Consider the following 27,713-nt stretch of genomic DNA (forward strand, 5'->3'; position numbering starts at 1 on the left):
CAGCTGTTTCATGGGGGAGCGGAAGAGGAACAGTGGTGGCAGTAAAAAGCTGGGTAGGAGTCATTAGTAAGCCATAGGATTGCTGGGGGGAAGAGATCAGTGGTGTTATCCTACATAATATATGTATGGTGCTACTAATATGGATATAATGGATAGCTCATGCCCTGCATATACACTGTTATACCAGATTTTCTTACTTCAACTGTGAGATTGAAGGGACTCAGATAATGTCTCTGTAGCAACCTGAATATACTTCCCCTCTGAATTTTTCAGGGAAATCTCATCAGACATATATAGAATGCATTTCTGGGAACAGTATGGACATTCCTTCTGCCATCTCTAACTACTGTCCTTTTTTTTAAGGTTATTCCTAGAAAATAAATTGATTTGAATTGGATTAAAAAAATAGAATTAGGATTTAGAAATATTCTTCGGGATCAACCCCATCATTTTATGCAATACACATATACATATATATGTATTCACAAATACACATATACATATATATGCATATACATACACACACATATATATGAACTAGGTCCATAAAAAGAGTTAAATGATTACTCTACATAGTTAGCTAGCTTACAATAGCATGTGTTAGAGCCAGGATTTGAACCAAAGAACAGTACCATGGCTGCAAATATAGTGCTTTTCTTGCCTGCCACACTATATGAACTATGTGCAAAACACTGTGCTAGCCAACGTCCACTCCACTCAACCTCCTTCCACAAGTGTATCCTCCCCCCTCCCACCTCCATTCCCTAACAATTCGGGGTCTGCAGAAACAATTCACATATAATTACAATGATAATCCATATGTAACTGGGGTGTGCTAGAGCCAGATGTAATGGAGCTGATTGTTAAATTTTCAGTGTGAGCACTTACACCTCAAAAACTGGCTATTAATTCAGGGCTTGATTTATTGTTTTTTGTCTAGACTTAAGAAAAATGTTAATAATACAGATTAAAATTTAAAAAATGGAGATGCACATATTTCCTTCTTCTTTCTCTTGCCCAGCCTGGTTGTTAAACATTTAGCAGCACATTCCTTTATTACTCTATAAACATTGCTTATAGCTCAGCAGGAGTGCAATAGAATGCTCTAGGAATAAAGTCATTTCTAGACCTGGGCCCTGGTAACTGCAGGTTAATTAATAATAATAACAATAACTGGCATTTACATTGTGCTTTAAGGTTTGCAAAGTACTCTAATTTGAGCCACACCACACCTCCGTATGTAGCCTTTCCAAGATTGTGCTTAAGGGAACTCGTTTTCAGATTTTCCAGTCTCTTCTCTTACCTTGGGTTGAAAATACTTTCCACTTACCATTTTCATATGCTGTGTAGTACTTGGGAACTTAACAATTAATTTTTCTAAATATAGTTAGTTGTGTTAGTGTGAATCATAGTAATTTAGAATATTATAAAAATTTAAGAGTGAGGATTATAACCATCTAAGTGTTAGACGCAATGTCACAGACATTATGGTCTCTTAACACAATAATGAGCCAGGCTTCAACAGCAGTTCTAAATGAGTCACCTCTGGGATCTACATTAACTTTTATAATAGGTTACTTTTTATTACTTGAAAGCAAAAAAAAAAAAAAATACACTGCCTGGATGGTGCCCTAGTGACTAAATGAATTAGTGTAGATTCTAAAAGTGCCTAAATCACAGCTTAGGCACTGGCAGAATCTATCTTAAAATATAGGAGCAAGCAGGATTTGGGAATCTCTGAATGTGTTTGATCCATCTTACTTCTCTACTCAAAAACCTTCAGCAGCAACCCCCCTGCCAAGGGAATAAACTATAAACTTCTCATGATGCCCAAGGACCTCAAAAATCTGTCACCAAATTATCTTTCTAGCCACATTTCATTCTTTTCTCCTTTATATATTCTGTGTTCCAGGCAAAGTGAACTAGCCACCATTTTGTCCCCTCTCATATCTGTGCCTTTGTTTATAGCCTTCCCCGCATCTGGAATGGACTTCCTTTTCATTTCAATCTACTGAAACTGCTCTCACCTTCCTTTAAGGCTAATCTCAGGTGCTACCTTCTTCAGAAGGGGAATTTCTCATAGAACTTGGCTGAGACCTCTCCTTTGTACTTACATAATACTTGCTTGCATCAGTAGGGGAAATATGGTGGGGGAAGAATTGGAAGGGACTTCTATCAAGAACACTAGACTTGGGGTGGCTAGGTGGCAAAATTAATAGAGCACCAGCCCTGGAGTCAGGAGGACCTGAGTTCAATTCCGGCCTCAGATACTTAACACAAACTAGCCGTGTGACCTTGGGCAAGTCACTTAACCCCAATTACCCTCCCCAAAAAAGCAAAAAAAAAAAAAAAAAAGAACACAGACTCAAAGACATGGTAAGAAAACCTGAGTTTGAGTCCTAGCTTTAGTGCTTAACAGTTAGAGGTGATTCCTATCTATTCCTTCATTTGTATCACTCCTGTCACAAGTAGTATGTTTACTGAAAAATTTTCTGAATTATGATTTCTGGACCACTATTTGTGATCTTTGAAAAAATCATAGAGGATTTTCATCTTTAGTTGGAGATTTAAGATGATTAAATGCTGCTTTGATTGGGGGGAAAAAGTATAGAATTGAGTCTTTAAACTATAGGTTGATTGGCTTGACTTCTATTCCTAGCAAAATTCTGAAATGTATAATTAAAGTAATAACTTACATATTTCAAAGAGGAAGTAATGATCATTAGAAGAGGGCATGATTTTTATCAAGAAGAATCCTGTTTTCTTTTTGGCCAGAGGGAAATCCAAACATTTGACATTCTTGGATTTCGGCAAGGTATTTGACAAAGTCTCTAAAGCTATCTCATGTGGACAAAATGACAAGATATAAGCTAGATGGAAGTCAGCAGAAATGGAACTAATTGAAAAATGTGAAAAAAATACTTTGTTATTTATTGATATTGTTTGAGCCTACCTTTATGTGGCTAGAAAATGTCTAACCCTAAAGGTTACTTAGAGGTCTAGATCTAAAATTAGGAAGACCAGAGTTCAAATATTGTTTCAGACACTTACATGTTGTGTGACCCTGAGTAAGTGACTTAACTTCTGTCTGAAAAATGGGCCTATAATAGCACCTACCTCCCTGAGGCTGTTGTAAGGATCAAATGAGATACCATTTGTAAAGTGCTTTGCAAAAAAGGCTCTGCAAACCTTAAAGCATTTTAATAAATATCAGCTGTTCTTATTTTCATTACACTGACTATCATTAATCATCTTTGTCCCAGAGGGCAGAACTAATTATAATAATAATTTTGATGATAATAAAAACAATGATAGTTGTAGCTAACATATTTAAAGCTCTTACTATGTGCCAAACACTGTGCTTTATAATTATCATCTCATTGCACTTCTGCAAGTGTAATGGGAATGTAAATTTTAAAGATCTTCCCTGCCCCTCAGGCTAAAGTGCACCTGAAGCCTGGGGAGGGAGGCTTGTTTTTCAGTAGATACTTCTTGATTGGCCAGTGAGTCAATAAGGTTGTTACATTCTCTGAGCCAGGAGAAGGCTATATACCGTAAGCCCTGATGTGTAGCTTTGTTTTGGGACTCACTTTGAGAAGTGTTCTGTGATTTGATCTGAATTCTGGGAAGCCGTTGTTGAGAGTCCCCCGGCTTTGAAAAACCCAGATGTGGAAACCCAGATGTTGACTGGGTATGGATGTAATGGTTGGACAGTTTGGAAAGCTGTCTACTTGATCTGTTAATGTCTTGATAATTCTGCCTGTATGCTTTGGAGTTTGGGGTGCTGACCTTTTTCCCCTGAACAAGGTAAACGATATATGTCTGACTGATTAAAGTAAGCTTGTTAACCCATTTTGAGTTGCTTTCCTTTAACAAAGCAGATCTAAGAACCTGTGTTGGCAGCCACCCTAGGGACTCCAGGGTGCTTGCCGCTACAGCAAGGTAGGGGCTGTTATTATTAGCATTTTGTAGTGGAGAAAACTGAAGGCAAACAGAGGGTTAAGTGACTTGCTTAGGCTGAATTTGAACTCAGGTCTTTCTGAATCCTTTATTTCAGGCTCAGTGCTCTATTCACTGCTACCATCCTCACTATAAAATAAGGCAAATAATATCGATGCATAATTTGAAAAAAAAAAAGCCATACAAAGACCATCATTTAAACTTGGATGCTGAATAAGTTGTCTTGATGAACTTCACAGGAAGTGTGATGTAGACATGGTCATGGGTGATGTCTGAATGTGAGGGCTTCTGCATTTAGAAAGTACTAACCAGGAGGACTTGTTGGAAGGACTATTTGGTGGCCCAATATAACTCTTCTTAAACTATTTCCTAAATTACTATACTTCTCACACATGTAATTTCAATTTTTTAAACTGATACATTAAAATAGAAAGGGGAATCCTTGGATAAGTTAGTTATCCCATGGATGCATCACAGAATTGGATAAATCATGCTGCCCTGTATCTAATATGACTGAGGACTAAATCTGGCTTTACAAGAGGCCTCTTTTTCTTTTCTTGTAAACATGCTGAGCATGACAGCCGAAATACCAAACTGAGAAGGGCTGCACATTCTAGGGAGTGAAAGTATCTGTCCTCTATTTCTCACAGATCTGAGGAGAAAGACATTTCACAATGATAAACCTTTAAAGGAACACTTCAAAAGTCAAACCTTTTTTTTTTTCTTCTCGTTTGCTGCTGATCCAGAGGAAAATTGGGAAAAACAAATAGGCTAGAGTTCAAGGTTGGGGTTGAAAGTGAAATTGTATGCTATAAAAGATTTAGGGTTCATTATCAGATTAGTTGGAACCAGGTTTATCTCTAAGGGAAAGGTTGTCTCTTATAAGAACTACTTATAAACCTGTATATCCAATGGTTTTTTCAGTGCAGGTTGTGAGTTCACCCTTATGTGAACTCTAATCGCTATGCTGGTTATCAGGGATTGGAGTGAAGAAATAGACTCAATATTGCAGACTCAAAGTAGATGAAAGATGTATTATATGAGGAGAAAGGTATCTACATTTTTTCTCTCTATATCTATCTAAAAATATCAGTGATGAAAGGTGAGGTAATAGAACTCTGAGTGGGTCTCTTCATATGAGAAAAAAAAAGTTAATTGAGATACCAATCTTCAGTCACTTTTGAGTTTCATTTTTCAGTTGTGATATGCTCTTGGAAGATAATGGTATCTTAAGTTCTGACATCTGTTGCAGAGTATGAGGTGGCAAAAAAAATTCTAGAACTTGATAGGAAATTTCCCAAGTCAACATATACTTCAATATTCAGTTGCTTCAGTAGAGATCTGTACCTATGAATTATTTCACTTGGGAACAGGTGGGGAAGGTAGCTGGGGGATTACCCAAGATTACTGTAGGGTAGACAGTTAAACCATAGAGATATAAATTGATGGGAGATGAGATGGCTTAACTCCCAGAGAGTTCAGCCTTTAGGGGTTGGAGAGTCCTAGAACACGGGCATTATGACAGGGGATCATCACAATGATAGGAGATTGGGCTAGGTGAGAGATCAGGTTCATGCAATGTTTACAGGATGGTAGGAGACCACTATGTATGAGGCTCAGAGTTGGAAGGAAAGGGGGTGTACCCTTTGGATGTCAGTACCCTGGGAAAAAGCACCATTCACTTTATTCTTGTTACAGGGTTGCTTCAAGTGACGGTGAGCAAAGGGGAGGATAGCAGAAGATATATGAAGAAACAGAGTTTGGGAGTAAGAAATAAGAGAGACCAAGGGCTTCTAGATTATATACTAGATTCATCCCAATATATCATAAATACTTTTTTCAAGGAGAGAGTTAGGATAGGGTGCTGGACATATCAAATAACATGGCAAAAAATGAAAATGTTTATATTTTAACAAACAGGAAATGATAAATATGGTCACCACTGACTTGTTAAAAAAAAGAAATAAAAACATAAGAAAGAAAAAAATATCTGCAGAAAATATGGGAAGGAATTGGAGCAATTCAATCTGAACTATTTAAACAATTTTTGGAAACTCAAAAAATTGAAATGGATAAAAGAACAGGCAGTAACACAGACTATCAGCATTTCCCCAGGAAGTTTAACTGATATAAATCGTCACAATAAAGAGACGAAAAGATGTTAGAAACTGCCTCAGCCAGCTAATATTATCTTGTTTCCAAGGGGAAAAATGTAATATCCAAGAGCTACACAAATTTATAACATAAATTTGTTGATAAAATCTTATAAAGGGGGAAGATGAAAGATTATAGCATTACTTTTTTTTTAAAGCAAGCATTAGTAGATGGGGAAAAAGTTTGCAAAAAGCTTGATAAAAGACCTAATTAGGCTCAATCATACCAAAGGAATTTAAGATTGAAACCAGGAGGGCAAAAAATAAATGAAAAAAAAGATCTATAGTGATTTTTATGACAAATCCTTTTCACCACCAGAACGTAGCCACCACATTTAGAGTCTAATATCACAGGTCTCTGATGTGCTATATGAGGAAAGGGAAATGCTGTTGAAGAAAACAAATTGGATTGTGTTAGAGGTAACACAATTTTCTAAACTTTGGGGCATTGATTTTTAAGACATCTAAAGGGAGAAATGATGCTTCACATGGAAAAATACTGAAAAAGGCAACCATTAGGAACTACTATATGCTTTCTTTTTTCAATGAAAAAATTTTTAATGAGAATAAATTTTTAAAATTTTTTAATGAGAATAAACTACATGCATATTGAGGGCATTGATGAAGGTACAAGAGAAAAGGAAGAGTTGTAGAAATGATATTCTATTCAGACTGTCATCCAATTGATTGAAAGGTATAGAAAGAACAAGGCTCCATGGTGCTCATTGTTTGTTGACTATGGAAAAGCTTTTGATTTGGTATGACAAAATGCCCCTCTAAAGACTTTCCTCCAACAAGGTACATATGTTTCAATCACAAAAAATTCCTTGAAAGATTTAACAACAGAGATAACCCTATTTAATGACATCTGGTTATTAATATTAAATGGGATATAAAATAGAGAGTTGTATGCTTGCCAAAAGTGTTTGTCACTGTTCACTGTTATGTTCAGCTCTTGTCTGTAGATGACACTGTGTTAATTGTCAGCTCTGAAGAGGATTTAATGTAGAGGGAAGAGACTGAAAGCATAGAGACTATTTAGGATCTTATCACAAAGTCTAGGCAAGAAGTAATGAGAGTTGGTTATGGTGTCAGGAGAGAAGGGACTGTGGATATTGAGATATAATCAATGGGACTTGGCAACTGATTGGATATGGGATTTGAGTAATAGTGAAGAGCTGTGGATTGCTCTTATGCTGTGAACCTAGATTATAGGAACTATGATTGTGCCTTTGATTTAAATAGAAAAGTTAGGAAGAAGGAAAAATTTAGATCGAAAGATAATGAATTCTCTTTTAAATGTGTTGAGTTTGGAAATGTGGGGAATGAAGTACCATCCTGTAAAATTGTATACAGAAGCTGATGGGATCACCAATGAAGATAGCATAGAGGGACGAGAAAGTGGCCCAGAACAAAGCCTTGGGATACACCCATACGTAAGAAATAGAAAATAATCTAGTAAAGGACAACAAGGATAGTTCAGACAGGTGGTAAGAGAACCAGGACAAGGCAGGGTCATGAAAACTCAGTGGTGAAAGGGTATCTAGAAGAAGGGGGATCAACAGTTTCAGAGAGGTCAAGAAGTATGAGTACTCAGAAAGGCCATAGGGTTTAGCAGTGAAAATTTAATCATTGGTACTACATATAAACTGAGTGGTGAATACAAAACCAGGTACGCCTACCTCTATTGAAAAAAAAACAAACAGAGTCAAAGAATGATTATTTTCCAGACTTTTACAAGTATAGATTAGATGGACAATCCATATAGTAGAATATGTCTTAGTACATATATATTGGATATACATAGCACATGGATAATGAGGTAGACCCAACTTTGATTTTCTTTGGGAAAAACAAATTTTCATCCTTTTAATATCAATATTTTTCTGGAGTTGTTGTATTGCTGAGATCCATGGAATACCATGATTTTTTTCTTTAAATTCTTTTGAATAATTAATACTTTTCCCAATTCCATGTAAAAATCATTTTCACATTCATTTTTTAAAATTTTGAGTACCACATTATCTTCCTCCTTCTCCCTCTCCCCCCTCCCTGAGAAATGAAGTAATTTATTACAGAATACCATACTTCCTAAAAGATTTAAATTGTGGATCCCCCAAAGGATAGTGGAGAGATGAATAGCAGATATAAGTAGGTAGTCACATATCACTTCTGAATAACTGTTTAAGAGAAATAGCCTATAAAGGATACCATCAGAGAGATATATTATTGGGAGAAGTGGATCATTTGTGAAGCATGAGAAATGAATAATGAGATTACCCAGGAACTCCCATTGGCACATATACATTGTCAAGAGATCGAGAGGAAAATATTGGGTGCATTTTAGAGCATTTACTAGTTAAGAGACTTATTTAAGGGCATTTAATGCCTACTTATTGGCAAAGTTAGGACTTTAAGTCAAAGTCAGGAGTTCACTTAATAACCAGTCAAGTTTTGTTTCAAATATACCACATTAAATTTTGACATTTTAAGATAGTTTTAATTTGACTGTGAGACAAAAGTTGGCAACATGGAAGAAAAAATATTTTAAAAGAACATTATTTACTTCCTCTTCCCACTAAAAGAGTATTTGTGCACCTTAGGCAAAAACAGAAAACTGCTAGCCTTCCTCCCCACCCTCACAGCTTCTAATGTATATTATTCTGTCATAGCGGCTCTGAATTTCATTGCATGTTAACACAAACACTTGTGTGCCAAAGTTAGTAGAGTTTCTTGGCATTCAATATATATGCTTTTTTTTTTTAATTTTTGGAGGGGAAAAGGCAGGGCAATTGGGGTTAAGTGACTTGCTCAAGGTCACATGGCTAGTGTTAAGTGTCTGAGGCTGGATTTGAACTCAGATACTCCTGACTCCAACGCCAGTGCTCTATTCACTGTGCCACCTAGCCACCCCTATATATGCATTTTTAAGTTTCTCTTGTTACTTATCCCTTAAATCCATTCCTTCCCATGTTGTGATTTTTGCCTACTCCTAGTCTTTTCTCTGCCCCAAGTACCCTTTCTGGACTTTGCATCCCTGAGGCTTTTGATTATCGAGATATATTAACTTGCTCTATAGCCTCATCCCTTGAACTCCTTCTCTGGTTTACCCTCCATCCTCAGTTGCCCCAGGTTTTGGTCTAATGCACCTACTTGGTACTTACCTCCAGGTCAGTCATGTTTTTTTGGTTTGTTTCAGATAAGCGATCAGCCTCTCTGATTTTATCGGTGGCTTCTCTCAACAGGTCCTGAGCATCATCTACTTTGCTTTTGTAATCAGTCAGTTTGTCCCTGAGCTCTTTTTCCAACTCTTCATTTTTCCCTCGGGATTCTCCAAACAACTTCTTTACTTTCCTCAGAAGGGCTTCAGCAGCTCTGGAAACATACCAACCCCAAGAGCAGGTCATAAGCCCACTTCACATTGAAAGTGTTTTTGTTGCATCAAATCATGTGCAAAAGAAATGCCAAAGTTAAAAGAAAGAAAGAAAAAGAAAAAAAGCAAAGCAAAGATAGAAAGAGGTAGTAAGCAGATTCCTTTTTACTAAAGCAATTAGAAAATTGGTACTTGAAAAATCACAATCCATTTTTATGAGAATTAAAAATAGAAGTCTTTAGTCCTTATCAGTGGTGTATAATGATTTTGGAAGTGAGATGCTTTTTCACAGTCATTCTAAGAATCAGGCTGATGAAGTGAGTTTTATGAATCACTTCACTTGTCAAAAAACATCACCTCATTCACCATAATGAGACACTTGGAACACTTCACCATTAGTCTGAATGAAGGGGACTGAATATTGATATGCCTGATTTGAAGCTGTCTCCGAACAGAAGTCTGATAAGCTACTTCTTCGGCTAGTTGGGTATTATTACTGTAACTTGTTTCCTGTCTCATCTGATTTTTTTGTACCTAATCCGATCATAGTTACATACTTTCTGTCTCTGTGACTGAGCAGACATACATCTTGCCCCAGAAAGTGATATGAATTTGAAAAGTTGGGGCTTTTCATAAGAAAAGTTGTATGTAGCAAATACATTATTTGTTTAGTAACAACTACATGTGGTAGCACCAGCATGACAGAGTGGATAATATAATATAACAACCTGGGTTGTCTGCAAGTCTCTTGGCCTCAGTCAACCTTAGGTGATTCTCTAAGACTTGTCTGCTAAAGTCTCTTTCTTACATTGATGAAGGAGAATTTAGAGCACTAAAACCTGGGTTTAAGATTTATTTAATATCTGTATGGCCTGGGGAAGGCACTTTATCTCAAAAGGACTCAGCCTTCAGGGTCTCTACTGGTTTCTAAATCTATGATAATTTGATACTTCATATATTTTTATAATGACAGCTATATAAACTCTCTCACAATTCAATAAATATTGCTAATATTTATATTATCCTATGGGCATATACACATGTGAATCCAACTGAATGGGACTACTTTCCCCCCCACCCCAAGAAAGTCTTGTGACCTTCCACATCTTTTCAGGCATTTAGGTGGCACAGTGGCTAGGGCTCTGATCCTGGAGTCAGGAAGACTTGAGTTTAAATCTAGCCTCAGCCATTTACTAGCTGTGTGACCCTAGGTAAATCATTTAACCTTTGCCTCAGTTTCCCCAGCTGTAAAATGAGAATAATAACAGCACCCCCATCCCAGGGTTGTTGTGAGGATCAAGTGAAGTAATATTTGTTAAATGCTTAGTACAGTACCTGGCTCCTAGTAGGTGTTTAACACATGTCTATTCCTTCCCCTTCCTTAGCTCATGTTATTGTTTCATCTGTCTGACATAAGCACTTCTTCCTTTTACCTATGAATTCTGATCCAACTTTTAAAGTCTAACTTAAGTGTTGCCTTTTCCATGATCCTTCCCTGCCTTGATCAGTAATGACCCTCCCCTTTGAACTTGAAAGGGCTTTATTTTACTTCTAATTCACTTATCATATACTATTGATATTATAATTATTTGCATTGTCAGTCCTCTAACAGAATGTAAGCTCCCTGAGGGCAGGGCCTGTGTCCTATCTAAACATTGTATCTCCCCAGAAACTAACACCATGCTGTACACATTGTAGATGCTTAAGAAAGGATCAGAGGTTCTCATAGTAAGAAGGGACTCAGAAGTCTTTTACTTTAACTTGTACCTGAGAAAGAATCTACTCCATAAAATGTTTGTTGAATGGGTTTTAATACAAATCTAACAGATAGTCAATTACTTGCCCCTTATTTTTTAATGCTTCTCTCAAACTATTATTTATTTAATTGATGTTTCTAATCCTCTTTTAGTGTCTTTGATGACACTAAAACAGTGTTAGGTAAACTTGGACTATTAATAAATTATGCTTGTGTTTGTTCCTTTTTCCTGATTCCTAAAAAAAAGAGATACTATTGATATTTTTTAAATCACTAATACACAGTTAAACACTCCATTAACTTAATAACATTAGTGTCACCATAAGTACAGTATATAAACACATTATTTTATATATAGGCTGAAATCTGCATACATTAAAACTTTTTTTCTGTACTTCTTGTGTTTCCATGTGCTGTTGGTTTTACCATAGGTCTTTCTTGAATTCTTCCTTTATCTTGACAAGTTTCAATCATCAGTTAATTATGTTACTGATTTTTTAGATTCTCTGATGACTTTTTAGGACACAGCTTTCAATGGACATATTTGTAGAATGCCTAAAATGGGATAACTTACATGGAAGATATTGGTGTACCTGATTGTGGACCACGAGAAAACTGATGTGTAAACACCATGTATTTGCTAACCATGGGGATTGAAAGCATCTGTAATGGAAATGAAAATTTTTAAGATCTTCCCTGCCCCTAGGCTAAAGTGCACCTGGAGCCTGGGGTGGGAGGCTTGTTTTTCAGTAGATACTTCTTGATTGGCCAGTGGGTCAATAAGGTTATTACATTCTCTGAGCCAGGAGAAGGGTATATAAACCCTGATTTGAGGCTTTGTTTTGGGGCTCACTTTGAGAAGTATTCTGTGATTTGATGAAACTCTGGGCTAGCCGTTGTCCAGAGCCCCCTGGCTTTGAAACCCAGATGTTGTTTGGTATGGATGTAATGGTTGGACAGTTTGGAAATCTGTCTACTTGATCTGTTTCTCTGACTTGATAATTCTTCCTGTGTATTCTGAAGCTCGGGGTGCTGACCTTTTCCCCCTGAACTAGGTAAACAATACATGTTTGACTGGTTAAAGTAAGCTTGTTAACCCATTTTGAGTTGCTTTCCTTTATCAAAGCAGATCTAAGAACCTGTGTTGGCAGCAAACCCTGAAGACACTTGGGGTGCTTGCCGCTTCAGCATCCTATTCTTCATTTACTATATTATAGCTGGAAATGTGTCTTTTAAACTGCCCAACAATGCAGTTTTTTCTTGCTTTCGTGTCTGTGGGTGAAGGAGAGCTAATCTGATAGAGGTTGTACATGTACAACCACTTCAAACATATTTCCACATTAGTCATATTGTGATAAAAATCAGAACAAAAAGGGAAAACAACAGGAAGAACCAAAAAACCAAAACCAAAGCCAAAAACAAAAAAAAAAGGGGGGGGGATTATATGCTTTGATGTGCATTCAGACTCCATAGTTCTTTCTCTGGATGTAGACAGCATTTTGCTTCCTGAGTCTCTTGGAATTGTCTTGGATCAGTCTATTGCTTAGAAGAGCCAAGTCTATCATTGTCAATCATCACACAATGTTGCTGTTACTGTGTACCGTATTCTCCTGGTTCTGCTCACTTAACTCAGCTTTAGTTCAAGTTAGTCTTTTCAGGTTTTTCTGAAATTTGCTTGCTCATCATTTCTTATTGCACAATAGTATTCCATTACATTCATATACCACAACTTGTTCCCCAATTTCCAATTTTTTGCCACTACAAAAAGAGCTACTATAAAAATTTGGTACACCTGGTTCCTTTTCCCTTTTTAATGATCTCTTTGGGATATAGACATCGTATTGGTATGGCTAGATCAAAGGGTATTCACAGTTTTATTACCTTTTCGGCATAGTACCAAATTGCACTCCAGAATGGCTAGATCACTTTACAAGTCCACCAACAATGCATTAGTGTTCCAATTTTCCTACAACTTCTCCAATATTTGTTATTTCCCCTTTCTATCATATTAGCCAATCTGGTAGGTATGAGTTGATACCACAAAGTTGTTCTGACTTGCATTTCTCTAATCAATAGTGATTTAGAACATTTTATCATATGACTATCTTGGGGAGAAAGAAGGGGAGGGAAAAGGGAAGGGAGGGAGAAAAGGGAAAAAGTTTGGAATTCAAAATCTTATAAAAAGATGCGTTGAGAACTATCTTTACATGTAATTGGAAAAATAAAATACTATTAAATTGGGGGGGGGGAGAGAAGAAAGATTAAAAAAAAGAAAAGAATGGAAGAAAAAGGCTAAAATTCCACCTTTCATGTATTTATATGAAAACTGCTTGTTCATTTATTCTGACCTTTTATCAACTGGGGAATGACTTGTCTTCTTATAAATTTGATTCAGTTTTTTGTATATTTGAGAAATGAGGTATTTATCAGAAATGTTGTTTGTAAAAACCTGTTTTCCAAGCTTTCTACTTTCCTTCTAATCTTGTCTGCATTTGTTTTGTATGTGCTAAACTTTTTTAATTTAATGTAATCAAAATTATTCTTTTTGCATTTTATAATGTTCTCTGTCTCTTGTTTTGTCATAAATTATTCCCTTCTCCATAGAAGGTAAACTATTCCTTTCTTTCCTAATTTGTTTATGTTATCACCCTTTATGTCTAAATCATGTAACCATTTTGACCTTAAATTGGTATATGGTGGAAGATGCTGGTCTATGCCTACTTTCTGCCATACAATTTTCCAGTTTTTCCAGCAAGCAATCTGATAGAGGTTGTACATGTACAGTTACTTCAAGCATATTTCCACATTAGTCATATTGTGATAAAAATTAGAACAAAAAGGAAAAACTATAGGAAGAAACAAAAAACCAAAACTAAAAACCAAAAAAAAAAGTGAAAATAATATGCTTCTATTTTGTCAAATAGTGAGTTTTTATCCCAGAAGCTGGAGTCATTGGGTTTAGCAAACAGTAGATTACTATAGTCATTCACTACGGTCTTTCTTGTGCACTGGTCTACCACTCTATTTATTAGCCAACACCAGATAATTTTGATGATTACTGCTTTATAATATAACTTTAGATCTGGTACTACTAGGCTACTTTACTTTGGACTGTTTTCATTAATACCATTGATATTCTTGACCTTTTGTTCTTCCAGATGAATTCTGTTGTTATTTTTTCTAGCTCTATAAAATAATTTTTGGTAGTTTGGTATGCCACTAAATAAGTAAATTAATTTCAGTAGAATTGTCCTTTCTATTATGTTAGCTCACCCTACCCATAAGCTTTTGATACTTTTAAAATTGTTTAGATCTGACTTTATTTGTGTGAAAAGTGTTTTGTAATTGTGATCATATAGTTTCTGAGTTTGTCTTGGCAGGTAGACTTTCAAATATTTTAAATTGTCTATAGTTATTTTAAATGGAATTTCTCTTTCTGTCTCTTGATGTTGTTTGTTGGTCTCATAAGGAAATGCTGATGATTTATATGGGTTTATTTTATGTTTTACAATTTTGCCAAAGTTGTTAATTATTTCAAATAGTTTTTTAGTTGATTTTCTAGGGTGCTCTAAGTATACCATCATGTCATCTGCAAAGAATGATAGTTTTGTTTCCTCGTTGCATATTCTAATTCCCTCAATTTATTTTTCTTCTCTTATCTGCTATAGTGTTTTTAATAGGAAAGGGTACGGTACTTTGTCAAAAGCTTTTTCTTCATCTGTTGAGATAATCATATGATTTCTGCTAGTTTTGTTATTGATATGGTCAATTATGCTGATAGTTTTCCTAAATTGAACCAGTCCTACATTCCTGGCATATATCCCACCTAATTGTAGTGTAATATCCTCATGATAAATTACTGTAATCTCTTTGCTAATATTGCATTAAAATTTTTTGCATTAACAATTAAGTAAATTGATCTATAATTTTCTTTTTCTGTTTTGGCTTTTCCTGGTTTAGGTATCAGCACCATATTTGTGTCATAGAAAGAATTTGGTAGGACACCTTCTTTGCTGATTTTTCCAAATAATTTATGTAGTATTGGTATTTAATGTTCTTCAAATGTTTGGTAGAATTTACTTGTAAATCCATATGACCCTGGAGATTTTTTTCTTAAGGAATTCAATGATGGCTTCTTCAATTTCTTTTTAATAAAATGGAGTTATTTAAGTATTGAATTTCTTCCATTTATCTGTAGAAGCTGCTAAACTCTGTGTAATACGGACTGTGGCACCTTGATATTTGATTTGTTTCTTTCTAGCTGCTTGCAGTCTTTTCTCCTTGACTTGATAATGCTAGAATTTGGTACTATATTCCTTGGGAGTTTTCATTTTGGGATCTTTTTCAGGAAGTGCCCAGTAGATTCTTTCAATGACTATTTTGTCCTCCAGTTCTAGGATATCATGGAAGTTTTTCTTTATAATTTCTTAAAAAATGCTGTTAGGCCTTTTTTTGATCATGGCTTTCAGGTAGTCCAATAATTCTTAAATTATCTCTCTTGGATCTATTTTCCAGGTCAGTTGTTTTTCCAATGAGGTATTTTACATTTCTTCTGTTCTTTTATTCTTTTGATTGTGTTTGATTCTTGATGTCTCATAGAGTCATTACTTCCATTTTTCCAATTCTTATTTTTAAGGAATTATTTTCTTCAGTTAGCTTTTGCATCTTCCTTTCCATCTGGACAACTGTATTTTTAAGGAGTTGTTTTCTTCAGTGTATTCTGCCCCCTCCCCAATCTGGGCAATTGTACTTTTTAAGGAATTGTTTTCTTCAGTCAGTTTTGGTCCTTTCTTTTCTAATCTGCTGACTCTCTTGCATAACTTTCATTTCTTTTCCCATTTTTTCTTCTATCTCTCTTATTTGATTTTTAAAATTCTTTTTGAGCTCTTCCAAGAAGGCTTTTTGGGCCTGAGGCCAATTTATATTTCCCCCTGAGGCTTTACCTGTGGGCATTTTGACATTGTTGCTTTCTTCTGATTTTTTTTTTTATCTTCTCCTTTGCCATGGTAGCTTTCAGGGCTCTTTTTTTTTCTTTTTTTTTTTTTGGGGGGGGGGGGAGAGGGTAAGGGGATTTTCTCATTTTTTAGTCTATTTTGTGACTTTTAAAGTTGAGCTCTGCTCCTGGGTAACAGGGGGCACTGTCCCAAGTTTCTTGTGATAGTGACTTGCCAACTGCACTGGGGTGGCTCAGCTTAGTTGCACTTGTTTTGCTGGGGGGTTCCAGGGTTGTCATTTTGCCTTTGGTGCTAGTGCTGGAGGCCTCGTGGTTGACCTGCTGTGCCACTGGTTTCCTGAGCCAGGATCACAGGGCCTTGGTTGATGATCTGTGCTGTGTCTAAGAGCCTCCCCCTGGTTCATCCAGGCACTATCTGCACTAGGCTATGCTTCCCTTTTACCCAAGAGACAGACTTTCTTGAAGTTCTTCTAAGTTATCTTAAATTGGAAATTTGTTTCACTCTGTGTAATGGCAAACAAAGAATTACTTAATACCTTGTTTCAGCTATTTAATTATTTTGTACCTTGTTTCAGGTCAAGTTTCTTTTAAGCCTTACCCATGATTATATCAACTCTTTATTAAGAAACAGAACTTGTGAACCCCAGAACTTGTGAACCCCTGTTGCTAACACAACAGGAAGGGGAGGAACTAATGACCATATACAAGGAGAAGTCCAAGCTGAGAGAGAGCAGAACTGAGAACAGAACTTGTGATGGCAGAACTGAGAAGAGAACTCTTGTGGTGGCACAGTTGAGAAAGAGAAAACTTGTGGTATCCTGGCACTCTATGTTTGTTTGTTATGTCTGTGTTGGTTTTTGTTTGTGATACTGTGTATAGAAGACCTGGGACCTTACTGAAATCCCTGAAAGAGGATTTCCTGGTTGTCTGCTTACAGAAGTCCTGGAGGACGGTTTCAGAGGTCCTGAGACTTTACTGATGATTTGTGTTGACCTCTCGGATCTTGTTTGTGGGTGTGTGTTGATTTCACAGGCAGATAGTGGATTGATGATGGTGCCAGTAATGTGCATGAATATCCCAGAAACAGGAAATATGAAGGACTTGAGGTGGACTGGACACTGTGAGCTTCAATGTGGAACAGGAACTGGATGAGGAGCTGAGAGCTTCCTGCCTTTGAATCCAGGTGACAGTTGGGTAGATTCGGGCAGGAGCTGGGACCATGGAAGAGGAACCATAGAAGCTGAAAGCTGGTCTCAAGTCAAGATGAAAAAACCTCTTCTTGGGTACTTAATGATCACTGAGGAGATTATGATTTACTGTGACCTAGGGGTGAACTTTGACCTTTGAATTTTGTGTCCATTAAGGAAGCTTACTCCTTAAGGATGATCTAGTTAAGGACTTACTGAATGATATCTTTTGTTTAAAACTATGTGGCCACTTTGGTGAAAACTATGTGGCCACTTTAGTGATAACTTGTTATAACATTGTGAATGCTGTACTTTGGTTTCTGTGAATGTTTTGCTTTAATTACTGCTGAATAAATAGAGAGTATACTACACTATGTAATCAAAACCTTAAAGCTGTTCACAGCAGCAGTCCTCTGAAAAGCTGCTTGTGTTTGTCTTTACATTCTGTCATTCTGTTGTTTAATTTAATGTTGTTTCTGAGGGAAACTGGGGAGAGCTCATACAACTTCCTGGCTTTTCTCTGCCATCTTGGCTCTACCCTCCTTTCATCCTTTTCAATTCTTGGAGAATGGTGTAGAATCTTTGACCTGAGAGCTGGAGACCTGGGGATATAGGTATCTAGAAATCCAGATAGGGAGTTCAAATCATCCTAGTTGGGAAGTCTTGGAAGATCAGGGTTCTGGGGAGATAGCTCAGTGGGGATTTGCGTTTGAGCTTGTTAGGACTAATGATATTATATAGGGATGGAATTAAACTGAGATCATAATCCCTCTCCCCTCCCTAGAGATCTAGATAATAGAGGAGGGATAATACCACCAAGGAGTTAGAGGATATGTTTGTATGTTGTTGCTATATCTTTGAAGTAAATATCTATTTGTTAAAGGGAATTTTATGTTAAGTGGTTAAATGAAACTAGGATCCTACTTATCAAGTCTCTAAAAATGGAGGGAACATAATCAATGAAGACTTGAGAAAATATCACACAGTTGAGAACCCCCAGCACCTTCAGTGTACCAGAGAACCCTTGGGTTTGAGATAAAATGGAACAGACCTTGCCTTCAATGTGGGGCCAAAGGAACCCATGTTAGACTTCTATGGATACTTATGTCAGGGTAGAGCAAACCAGGTGTTCTCTTGCTCCCTTATTCCATCTTCTCTTTGTTCATTCCTACAATCAAGTATTCCCTTTTTTACCCCTTCTTTTCAACATTTCTCTTCCAGTACTCTTCTCCCATGCATCAAGTTTCATCATTGAATTTAAGGAACCTTTTACCTCTAGTTTTGAAATGTTTAACTTAGACATTTTAGAAATGTACATGGAGTAATAAAAAAAGATTAAGAAGCACAAGTATACAATTCAGAAAAAGAAAGTCTGTGGTAGACTGACTTACACCAACTCATCCTGGGCAACTTCATTTTGCATATCTAGATTTTTCTGCCTTAATTCTGCCATCATCTGATCAATCTCTTGCTGTAATTCTTGAAGACTTTTCTCCAAGGCTTTGTCCTGGGCTCCAAGAGTTTCATTTAGTTTTATAGCTTTTTCATTTATGGCTACAGGGGATAAAATAAATAATGAAGATCAGTAAATAAAAATGACTCATTCAATAACAGTATTTAGTATCTGCTCATTACTACGGTTTCCAAATATAATACATGTACTATGGGTAGTCCTGCCATGAAAGATAAAGGAAGTTTATGTAATGATCAGCAACAAATAGGGAAATATGACATATTTTCCAAGTTTCTTATTGTATTCCATTTTGGGGCACAATAATTAAAGTTAGGGCAGTTAATTGGCTCAGTGCCAGGTCTGGAGTCAGGAAGACCTGAATTCAAATTCTGCCTCTGACACTTCAGAGCTGTGTTATCCTAGACAAGTCAGTTAACCCTGTTTGACTCAGTTTCCTCATCTGTAAGGCAAACCACTCAAGCATCTTAGCCAAGAAAACCCCAAGGACAGGATTGGAGGTACAAGATTTGTATAGCTTCAGATAAAGCCCCACACCATTTTGGTGTGAGTACGGTCAATTTTGTGGAACTCTTCACCTACCAGTGCAAATACCCACTCATTACTCAATTGCTGAGAGATGCTATTGTTAGTCACTTGTACTGTGTAGTTGCTTTTATTATCTTTTTTTTAATGAAATAACTTTCACTTATTTTCTGATCTGTAAAGACTATATCCTTCATATAATTTTCTACCTGCCAAAACTATTTGTGTGTGTATGTGTGTAATATCTATGTATATCTATGCATATGTGAATCTATATGTATATATTACAACATGAATTTACATGTAGGTATACATGTAAATATAGTATATGAACATAGATGCATTTGCATATATATGTGTGTGTGTGTAACAAAACTCTCTGAGATCTGATCTATGTGAGGTCTTAAACTCATGAGATGGTGGAGGGGTGGATACTTTCCTATATTGTCATTTTTATTCACTGCACTTTTTAGACCAACCTTCTTTTGATATAAAAAATTTTAAAGAACAGAGTTAAACTCAAAATGTTCAAAACAGGACGCATTACTTTCCCTAGCCCTGCTCCTTCACATAACTTGACTATTAAGAATTAGGTGTTATAGTGGGTAGAATGCTAGATTTGGAGTCAGAAACACGGAGGTTTCAAATATTGCCTTGGATATTGTGTATTTACTTGAGCAAGTCAATTAACCTCTCTCAGTATTAGTATTCTCATTTTACAAATGAGTATACTAATGGTAAGTATCTCACAGGGTTGCCAAGAGGACTAAGTGAAGTAACATCTGCATAGTGATTTGCAGACCTTAAAACATTACATAAAAACTAGTTATTGTTATTATCATGTGATTGAAATACTGGTGTTACCACTGACTCTTCCTTTTCCAATTCTCTCATTGGATTATTTACCAAGTCCTACAAATCCTACCTCTGCAATATCTTTGACATCTCCCCCCCGCCCCCAACACCTCTTTCTTCCCAGTGCTACATTCTTTGTACTGCTCTTCATTATTACCTGATTCAACTGAAATTCAACAAATTTCAATTATTTCCACACAGATCTTTCTGGTATCACTAGGAATGAGCTAATGATGTATACTTGCCTAATGAATGCCTAATGTATATTTCCAAACAGATCTTTCTGGTATCACTAGGAATGAGCTAGTGATGTATACTTGCCTAATGAATCTTCCTTATGCATCAATCTTATTGTGACACTATTTTGCTCAAATATTTTCAATGTTTCCCTATTATTTACTAAATTAAGTCCAACTGGTACTCAACACCCCCCATATTCTGATGCTAATCTATATTTTCTGCTTCGTTTTACTAAATCCCTTCACATATTTGATATTTGAGCTGAGTTATACTTCTCTTTGGAAAAGTCCCTGCTGTTGGGAAAGATCAAAGGCAAAAAGAAAAGGGGATGGCAGAGGATAAGATAGATTGTATTATGGAAACAAGAAACACGAACTTGGATAGACTTTGAGAGAGTGTGGAGGATAGAAAGGTCAGGTGTGCTATGGTCCATGGGGTCATAAATAGTCAGCCATGACTGAATGACTACATAACAACAAATTTCTTTCTGTCTTAAAAAACAAAACAAAACTGGGCCTTCTTTTTCCTACCAGGGACTTTGCTCATGTTCCTTATGATATTTAGTATACTTTTTTCTTTTGTTGTCACTTTTGGGGGCCTGTTTAATTTCTCCCCATCCCTAAAATCCCCAAATACCACCTCTTCTGACTTTTCCCTAATTCACCTGGTTACCTATTCTCTCTTATGCCCCACATAGTACTTTTTTAAAAAGTGCAGTTTTCTGGTTTGTGTCTAATTCCTCTTCTAGATAATAAGCTTCATGAAACAAGGAATGTATTTTTTCTAAACTTTATATTTCCCCTACCATTTAGCATAGTCCTCTGCTCATTGCAAGTTTTTAGATAAAAAAGTAATGTATTAAAAGCAGATGGGGAAATAGAGAATTAAAAAGTATGGCAGCAACTATGGGGCAAATTTTGGAATCAATGTGGTTCTGAGCAAAAGAGATGTGTAAACAACTGGAAGAAATCCCTAGTGTGGGGACAGATCAGCTTTAGGAGAATTTTTGTTGTATTAAGAAAGGCATATTGATGGATGAGCTCTAATTTTTCACTACTTAAAAGCTTGGGAGCAGGAGTTCATATAAATTTCAACTGAAGAAGAATATATCATCCAGTCCCTTTTAAAATGAACATGTTATTGGCATTATTTTATCACATGTGAATGCCTTCTCTATTACACAGCACTCAAAAGAACTGTAAAATGAATGAGTACCTCTTATATTTTCATAATGAATAGAAAAAAAAACCCTACTCTTATGCCATGAGAAATAGATTGAGTGACCTAAATTTGCTCTTAGAAACTACCCTGGAGTCTTTTGGTGGTGAATGTATTTTTGCTTTTCTAGACAGATGAATGTTTGTAATTCTAATGCTGCAAGACTAAGCACTTCATGAACTCATCAAGAGTCATGAAAAATCAGAGATTATGAAACTATACTTAGATGAGAGTGCCTTACAACCTTGGAAGTGGATTGGCTGTAAAGAACTCATGCCTTCAGGGGCATTCAGGATAAATGGTGTATTTCCTCTATGAAAAACACATGCAAGCAATCTCTCTCTCTCTCTCTCTCTCTCTCTCTCTCTCTCTCTCTCTCTCTCTCTCTCTCTCTCTCTCTCTCTCTCTCTCTCTCTCTCTCTGTTACAAATGATGTATAGGACCACCTTTAGCTCTCAAAGTAATTTGCTACCTTTTGTGAATCCTCACTCAGCTTGCGTTAATTAATTGTTACTATTGTAATCGATGGAAAGGAAAAGAGGCATGGATAGCTTATACATTTTGCTTAAAGATCACTAGTTGCCAATTTTTTCTGCCAAGCCTTAGGATGAAGTTTTAGATAATAATCCTCATAGAGGGTTTGGTTCAGCTCAGCCACATTTTCCTCATTATTTTAGGCCATGGAGGGGCATTTCTTAGTATTTTGACCACTGTCTATATTTGTTAACCTAATAGTTGCTGCTTTGTTTAATATTTTTATGGTGCAGTGGATAAAGTGCTGGGCCTGGCATACTCATATTCTTGAGTTTAAATCTGGCCTCAGACTCTTGACTAGCCGTGTCACCCTGGGTAATTCACTTACTCCTGTTTGCCTCAGTTTCCTCATCTATAAAATGAACTGGAGAAGGAAATGGCAAACCACTCCAGTATCTCTACCATGAAAACCTCAAATGGGGTCACAAAGAGGATATGACTGAAACAAATGGACAACTATAACAAACACCAAAAGTGTTATTATGTTGTGCCTTCTCCAACCTTAGTAAGGGCAGGTCTAGGTGGCTCACAGGGAGATCGCAAGAAGGGAAGGGACTAGGGGGATAAGGGATGGAGTAGAAACAAGAGGAAGAGCAGAAGGATAGCCAGTGTTTACTCATACAGGCTTACAGAAGTGATAAATTAGCCACTGAGCATTTATTAAACACCTCTTTTATGCCGGGCACAGTGCTAGATACTGGGGATATAAATACTAAGTTAAGAAAGTCCTTGTGATCAGGGAGCTTACATTCTATTGTGAAAGAATTTTTGGTAGCACAGGTTTTGTGCAACATTCACATTTTGTGTCAGCTGCTGCCAGCAGCAGCTCTTGGTACTTCCATGTCTCTTGGGCCTCCGGATAAAGAAGGGTGACCACATACAGCAAGGCCTAGACCATATACTAAGGACATAGGATCACAGCATTCCAGACTTAATGATAGAAGAACCTTAGAGACCATCTAGATGGACTCCTTCATTTTACAAGTTCAAATGCTGAGCCCAAGGATCAAAGGTTTTGAGGTGGAAGGGATCTTATAGATCAAGGCCTCCTAGTTTACAAATGAGGAAACTGAGGCTCAGAGAGGTTAAACAACTTTTTTATGGCCACACAAGTGGTAATTATCAGAGCTAAGATAAAAAAAAACCAGTTTAGCTGATTCTAACTCCAATGCTCTTTCCACATCTGTGAGAACTTTTGGGAAAATATTCATCTGTAATAATCATTGCTATTCCTATCCCTCACTCAAATAGTTTCTTTGTATATTCTCATTTTTTATGCTTTCTGTTATTTTCTGATTTGCATCTTGCTGTTTTTATGCCAATGATGATTCTCTATCTGGGTACCTGAGCGTAGTTATGGAATCTACAGAAATACAAAAGGCAATCAATCACTTAAAACAGGCATAGCCTGCCTAAAATCTTTAATGGGTTCCAAGGAACATGATGTTAGTTGAAACAATCTTACAGGAATAGTTTGTTTTATAGGAATAATGTTTTAAATGGACAATGGGCCAAAAAATGTTGCAGCAGCATTCTACAGCTTTATAATAGGCTTTGTTAAACATATTAATAAAATTATTATAAAATTATTTGGAATAGTCAATAGGGAAATGATCCTGAAGAATGAAAATCTGGGTTTGATTCCTTACTAGATAGGTATCTAGTGTCTACCACTTGGTAGGTAGGGCTTAATAAAAGTTAGTTGTATTGAATTGACCTTACACAAGTAATTTTATTGCCCTGAGGCTCAATTTCCTCATCTGTAAAATGGAGGTGATAATACTTGAATTACCTCTCTCAGATAGCTAATGTGAAGAAATGCTTAATAGTCCTTAAAGCATGCAATAAATTGGAGCTAACATTGATAAATAAAAGATGCTGGTTTGAATGTAATGTTATATAGGATAAGTCTATAGTTATTCTACCCTTTGAGAAAGACAGAGACATCATCTGGAAAAGAAAATGGTACAAAGATATAAAGTTCAGATTTTTACAGTAGACATTCAGAGTTAAAGTTTATCCATTGCTTCTTCTCAGGTTCAAACTAGGATACTTCTATAATAAAGAGGTCTATGCAGGTATGGCATCTCTTAGGCAAATCCTTAGATGATTTCTTACCCTCTGGGGCAGCCTGTCCTATTTATTTGGATATAGGGCATGGCATAATACCAAAAATTTATGAGAAAGTTTGACAACAAAGATATGGATTTTCATTCCTAGTTTCTAAAGGCATTTATTTTTTTAATTAAGTGTGGTTTAAAATGACTTCTCCAATTAATATTGGTATTTAAGAAGTAGCTTCTGCTCAGTATTCTCTTGTCTCTCTAAAAAGCTTCACATTCTGGACATTTACCCAAAACTGTCTTCTGATCTTCCACTTTGATTCTCACCCAGATTGGTAGATGCCAAGAGGACGAAGGGCTAGGGTAATACAACATTTTATGGTTGGGTGATACATATAAACTCTAAGCAACAGATGCTCATTAACAACCAGTACTAATGTACTTTAAAAGTCATTTTTAAGAATAAAAATGTCGTTTCAATATGCCAAATAAAATGAGAAAATTATTGTTTTTCCCCAAATTAAAATCTTTTTAGATGCCTTGAAAATAAACCAGAGCAAAGCAAAAGGTGGCCATTAGTTATTTAACCATAATAGCCTTTCCTCAAGAATTAGAGCATTTCTAAAGGAATGCCTTCAAGTTTTAGTTTTCTGTCTTCATAATTACCAGTTCATTAGCTATTGTCCCTAACTGGACTCTTTATTGTAAACAATCTGCTGATATTTTTCCTTAATTAAAAGGAAACTTTGAAGAACACAGATCTTTAAATCCTAATCTGTCATCTAATACTAGTGAAATTTCACTGTTTCAGCCAGCCATTTATTGAGCCCTTTCTTATGCATGAGACATAAGGCTCTTCATAGTCAGGTCCATGCATGTGCACAGAGACTTGTGCCCTCTCTTCTTGGAGGAGTTACTAAGTTGCTGCTTCAAATACCTTCTGCATCCTGTACAATTTCCTTAATGATTCCTCCCAGAGTCTTTGCTCTCATGTTGGTTCGCTCAGCATCCTGCCCAGTCTGCTCGCCATCTGCTGTCACCTTGGTAGCCTAATGATCCAAACACAGGAAAAACATAATTAATGGATATGATGAAGTTCCAGCAGGATATGTTCTTTCTGGCTACATTTACTTTCAAATGTTACTTTGGGCCAAAGGCAATCGATGAATTATTGATCAGATGTACTGGAAATGACACCCCATGCTCAAATATACAATTAAACTTTATTACATCTTACACTAAATGGAAACCAGAGGGCTGTAGTCGGCTTTTTATAAGTCTGTGTAGTACTGGGCATTATGTAAGCACAGAGAATAAAATCATTTTTTGGAATATTTAAAGCCAATGTTACTAGCAGTTCTTAAAGAATTCTTTAGTTTCCATGTATGGCATGTAGCTTTGTCATCTTTTAACTCAGTGAAGAGAAATATGGATAGAGCAATCTAGTCTTTTGAGATGTTGGTGATGCAGAGATAGCCAGTCTAAAATGATACTTACTATAGATAAGCTTGTATAGATAATTTTAAATCAGCACATTAATTAAATAAACAAAGGAGGTATAATAAAAGAAAATTATGCTTTCAGCTGCTAAGTAGGAAATGCTTATTATATGGCACATTAGCAAGATCATTAACATTGACTAAGAGGCTATAAATGACTGGTAACTTCTTCTGAAAAACATTATAACCTGAGATGAACATCAGTCACAGAATCACACAGAATCCTATCCAAAAAATGATGAAAATGTAATCTTACCTTTGTTTTCACATTTAAAATGTTCTTTAATAATAATAGTTAGCATTTATATAGTGCTTTAAGTTTTACAAAGTGCTGTAAAATATTATCTCATTTTATCAATGTAATCCATTTAACATATTCATATAAAATCATTACACTCAGTAAAGTAAAACACTATGCCTATATTTAACTTAGTGATCATTCCTGAAAAGGATATTTGGGTTTTATGGCACTATGAAATATGTTTGGATTTCATTTTTCTCTTTCCTTTTTTCTCTCCTTTTAAAAAATAATTTATTTTTTCTTTTCCTATACACACACACATATATATGGCTTTGCATTTATATGAATGTAAATGTATTTCTACTGCACTTTTACAAAAAATTGGAAAATATAACCACAATAAATGAATAAAAAAATAACAAAGTGACCCAGGGAAGTCCTGATTAAGGTCCAAATTGGCACCAGAGGAACTGAATTCTATATTTTCCCAGAAAAGCTAAATTATTCTTGTACATAAGAGGATTTTAAATAGAACAAAATGTCTAGTCAATGCAAGGTTAGGTAAAGGCTCCTATATGAATTATATTCTACTTACAGGTTTCTCAGGGAATTTAAGCAATCTAATTTATTAGCAGTGATAAAGTTCTTTGAGGTCTTTGGATAACAATTGGCATATTAGCTCTAAATATCATCATGTCATTTCTCCAACTGTATATGAAAACATCACAATTCAAAGGATGAAGACTCAGAAATGTTTTGAAGTTTTTATACTCCTTCAGAGTTAGCAGCTATAACTACAATGATTTTTAATGGTATCAATAAAGTCTTTTAAAAATGTTTCAGGTTCACTGAACATATTATTATCTTGAAATTAGCTTAGAGGAGTTACTCTTTACGGAAGGAAATGATGTCTAAATCCCTTAAGTTCTTAAATTCCTAAGTAAATTTCAGACTCCCTGGCCTAACATTCAACACCAGGCACTCTACACTCCAGTCAGTCTAGATAACCTATTGCCCTCCATACTTGCCATGGACTTTCCCACCTCTGTGCCTTTGCTTACACTGTTCCCTCTGCCAGAAATGCCCTTCTTATACTCTTCCTTGAATGTCTACCAGTTCTTTAAACAATAGCTCCAAGACTCCTTGATTCAGAAAAGCTTCTCTCATTTTTTCCTAGAAAGAAACAAATAGCCTTCTCCATACTTGTGCCTCCTTTAATTTCTTTTCATGAATTACTTTGTATTATTGTCATTTGTGTACAAATCATCTTATCTAATGAGGACAGAGACAATGTAGCATCAAATTCTAATAAATACTTGTTGAATTTGCATTTGAATCTAATTTACTTAGATCCTTCCTTGGGTCATGTTAGATTGCTATTTCTTTAAACTTGATTTTTTTTCTTTATATTTTTCATGTTGGTGACTGCTAGATAAAAGGCTCTAAAAGCATTTTGTAGCAGTCATAACTTTAAGTCTAAATCTTCTTATGTTTCCAACTGCAGAGGGTAATTTTAAAAAGCTTCCTTGTGCTCCAGGCAACTCTCCAGGCAACTCTCTAGACTGAGGTTCTTTTTATTTATTTATCTATCTATCTATCTATCATCTATCTATCTATCCATCCATCCATTCATTCATTCATTCACTCACTCATGCACTCATTTATTTATCTATTTATCTATCAT

General features: G+C 36.0%; 1 protein-coding gene across 1 annotated transcript in view; it reads right to left on the reverse strand.

The window, feature by feature from the left end:
* Positions 1-27,713, reverse strand: part of LAMA2 (laminin subunit alpha 2) — an 831,335-nt gene that overhangs the window by 139,323 nt on the left and 664,299 nt on the right. The window contains exons 35-37 of the mRNA XM_069077437.1: positions 25,227-25,338; positions 18,775-18,937; positions 9,278-9,488 (exon numbers count right to left, since the gene is read on the reverse strand). Coding sequence (XP_068933538.1) covers positions 9,278-9,488; positions 18,775-18,937; positions 25,227-25,338 — 486 coding nt within the window. The remainder of the gene's footprint in view (positions 1-9,277; positions 9,489-18,774; positions 18,938-25,226; positions 25,339-27,713) is intronic.

Source organism: Petaurus breviceps, unplaced genomic scaffold (assembly GCF_028583685.1).
Source record: "Petaurus breviceps papuanus isolate PSGF00001 unplaced genomic scaffold, PetGlider_PUasm1.0 90977, whole genome shotgun sequence".
Lineage (NCBI taxonomy): Eukaryota > Metazoa > Chordata > Mammalia > Diprotodontia > Petauridae > Petaurus > Petaurus breviceps.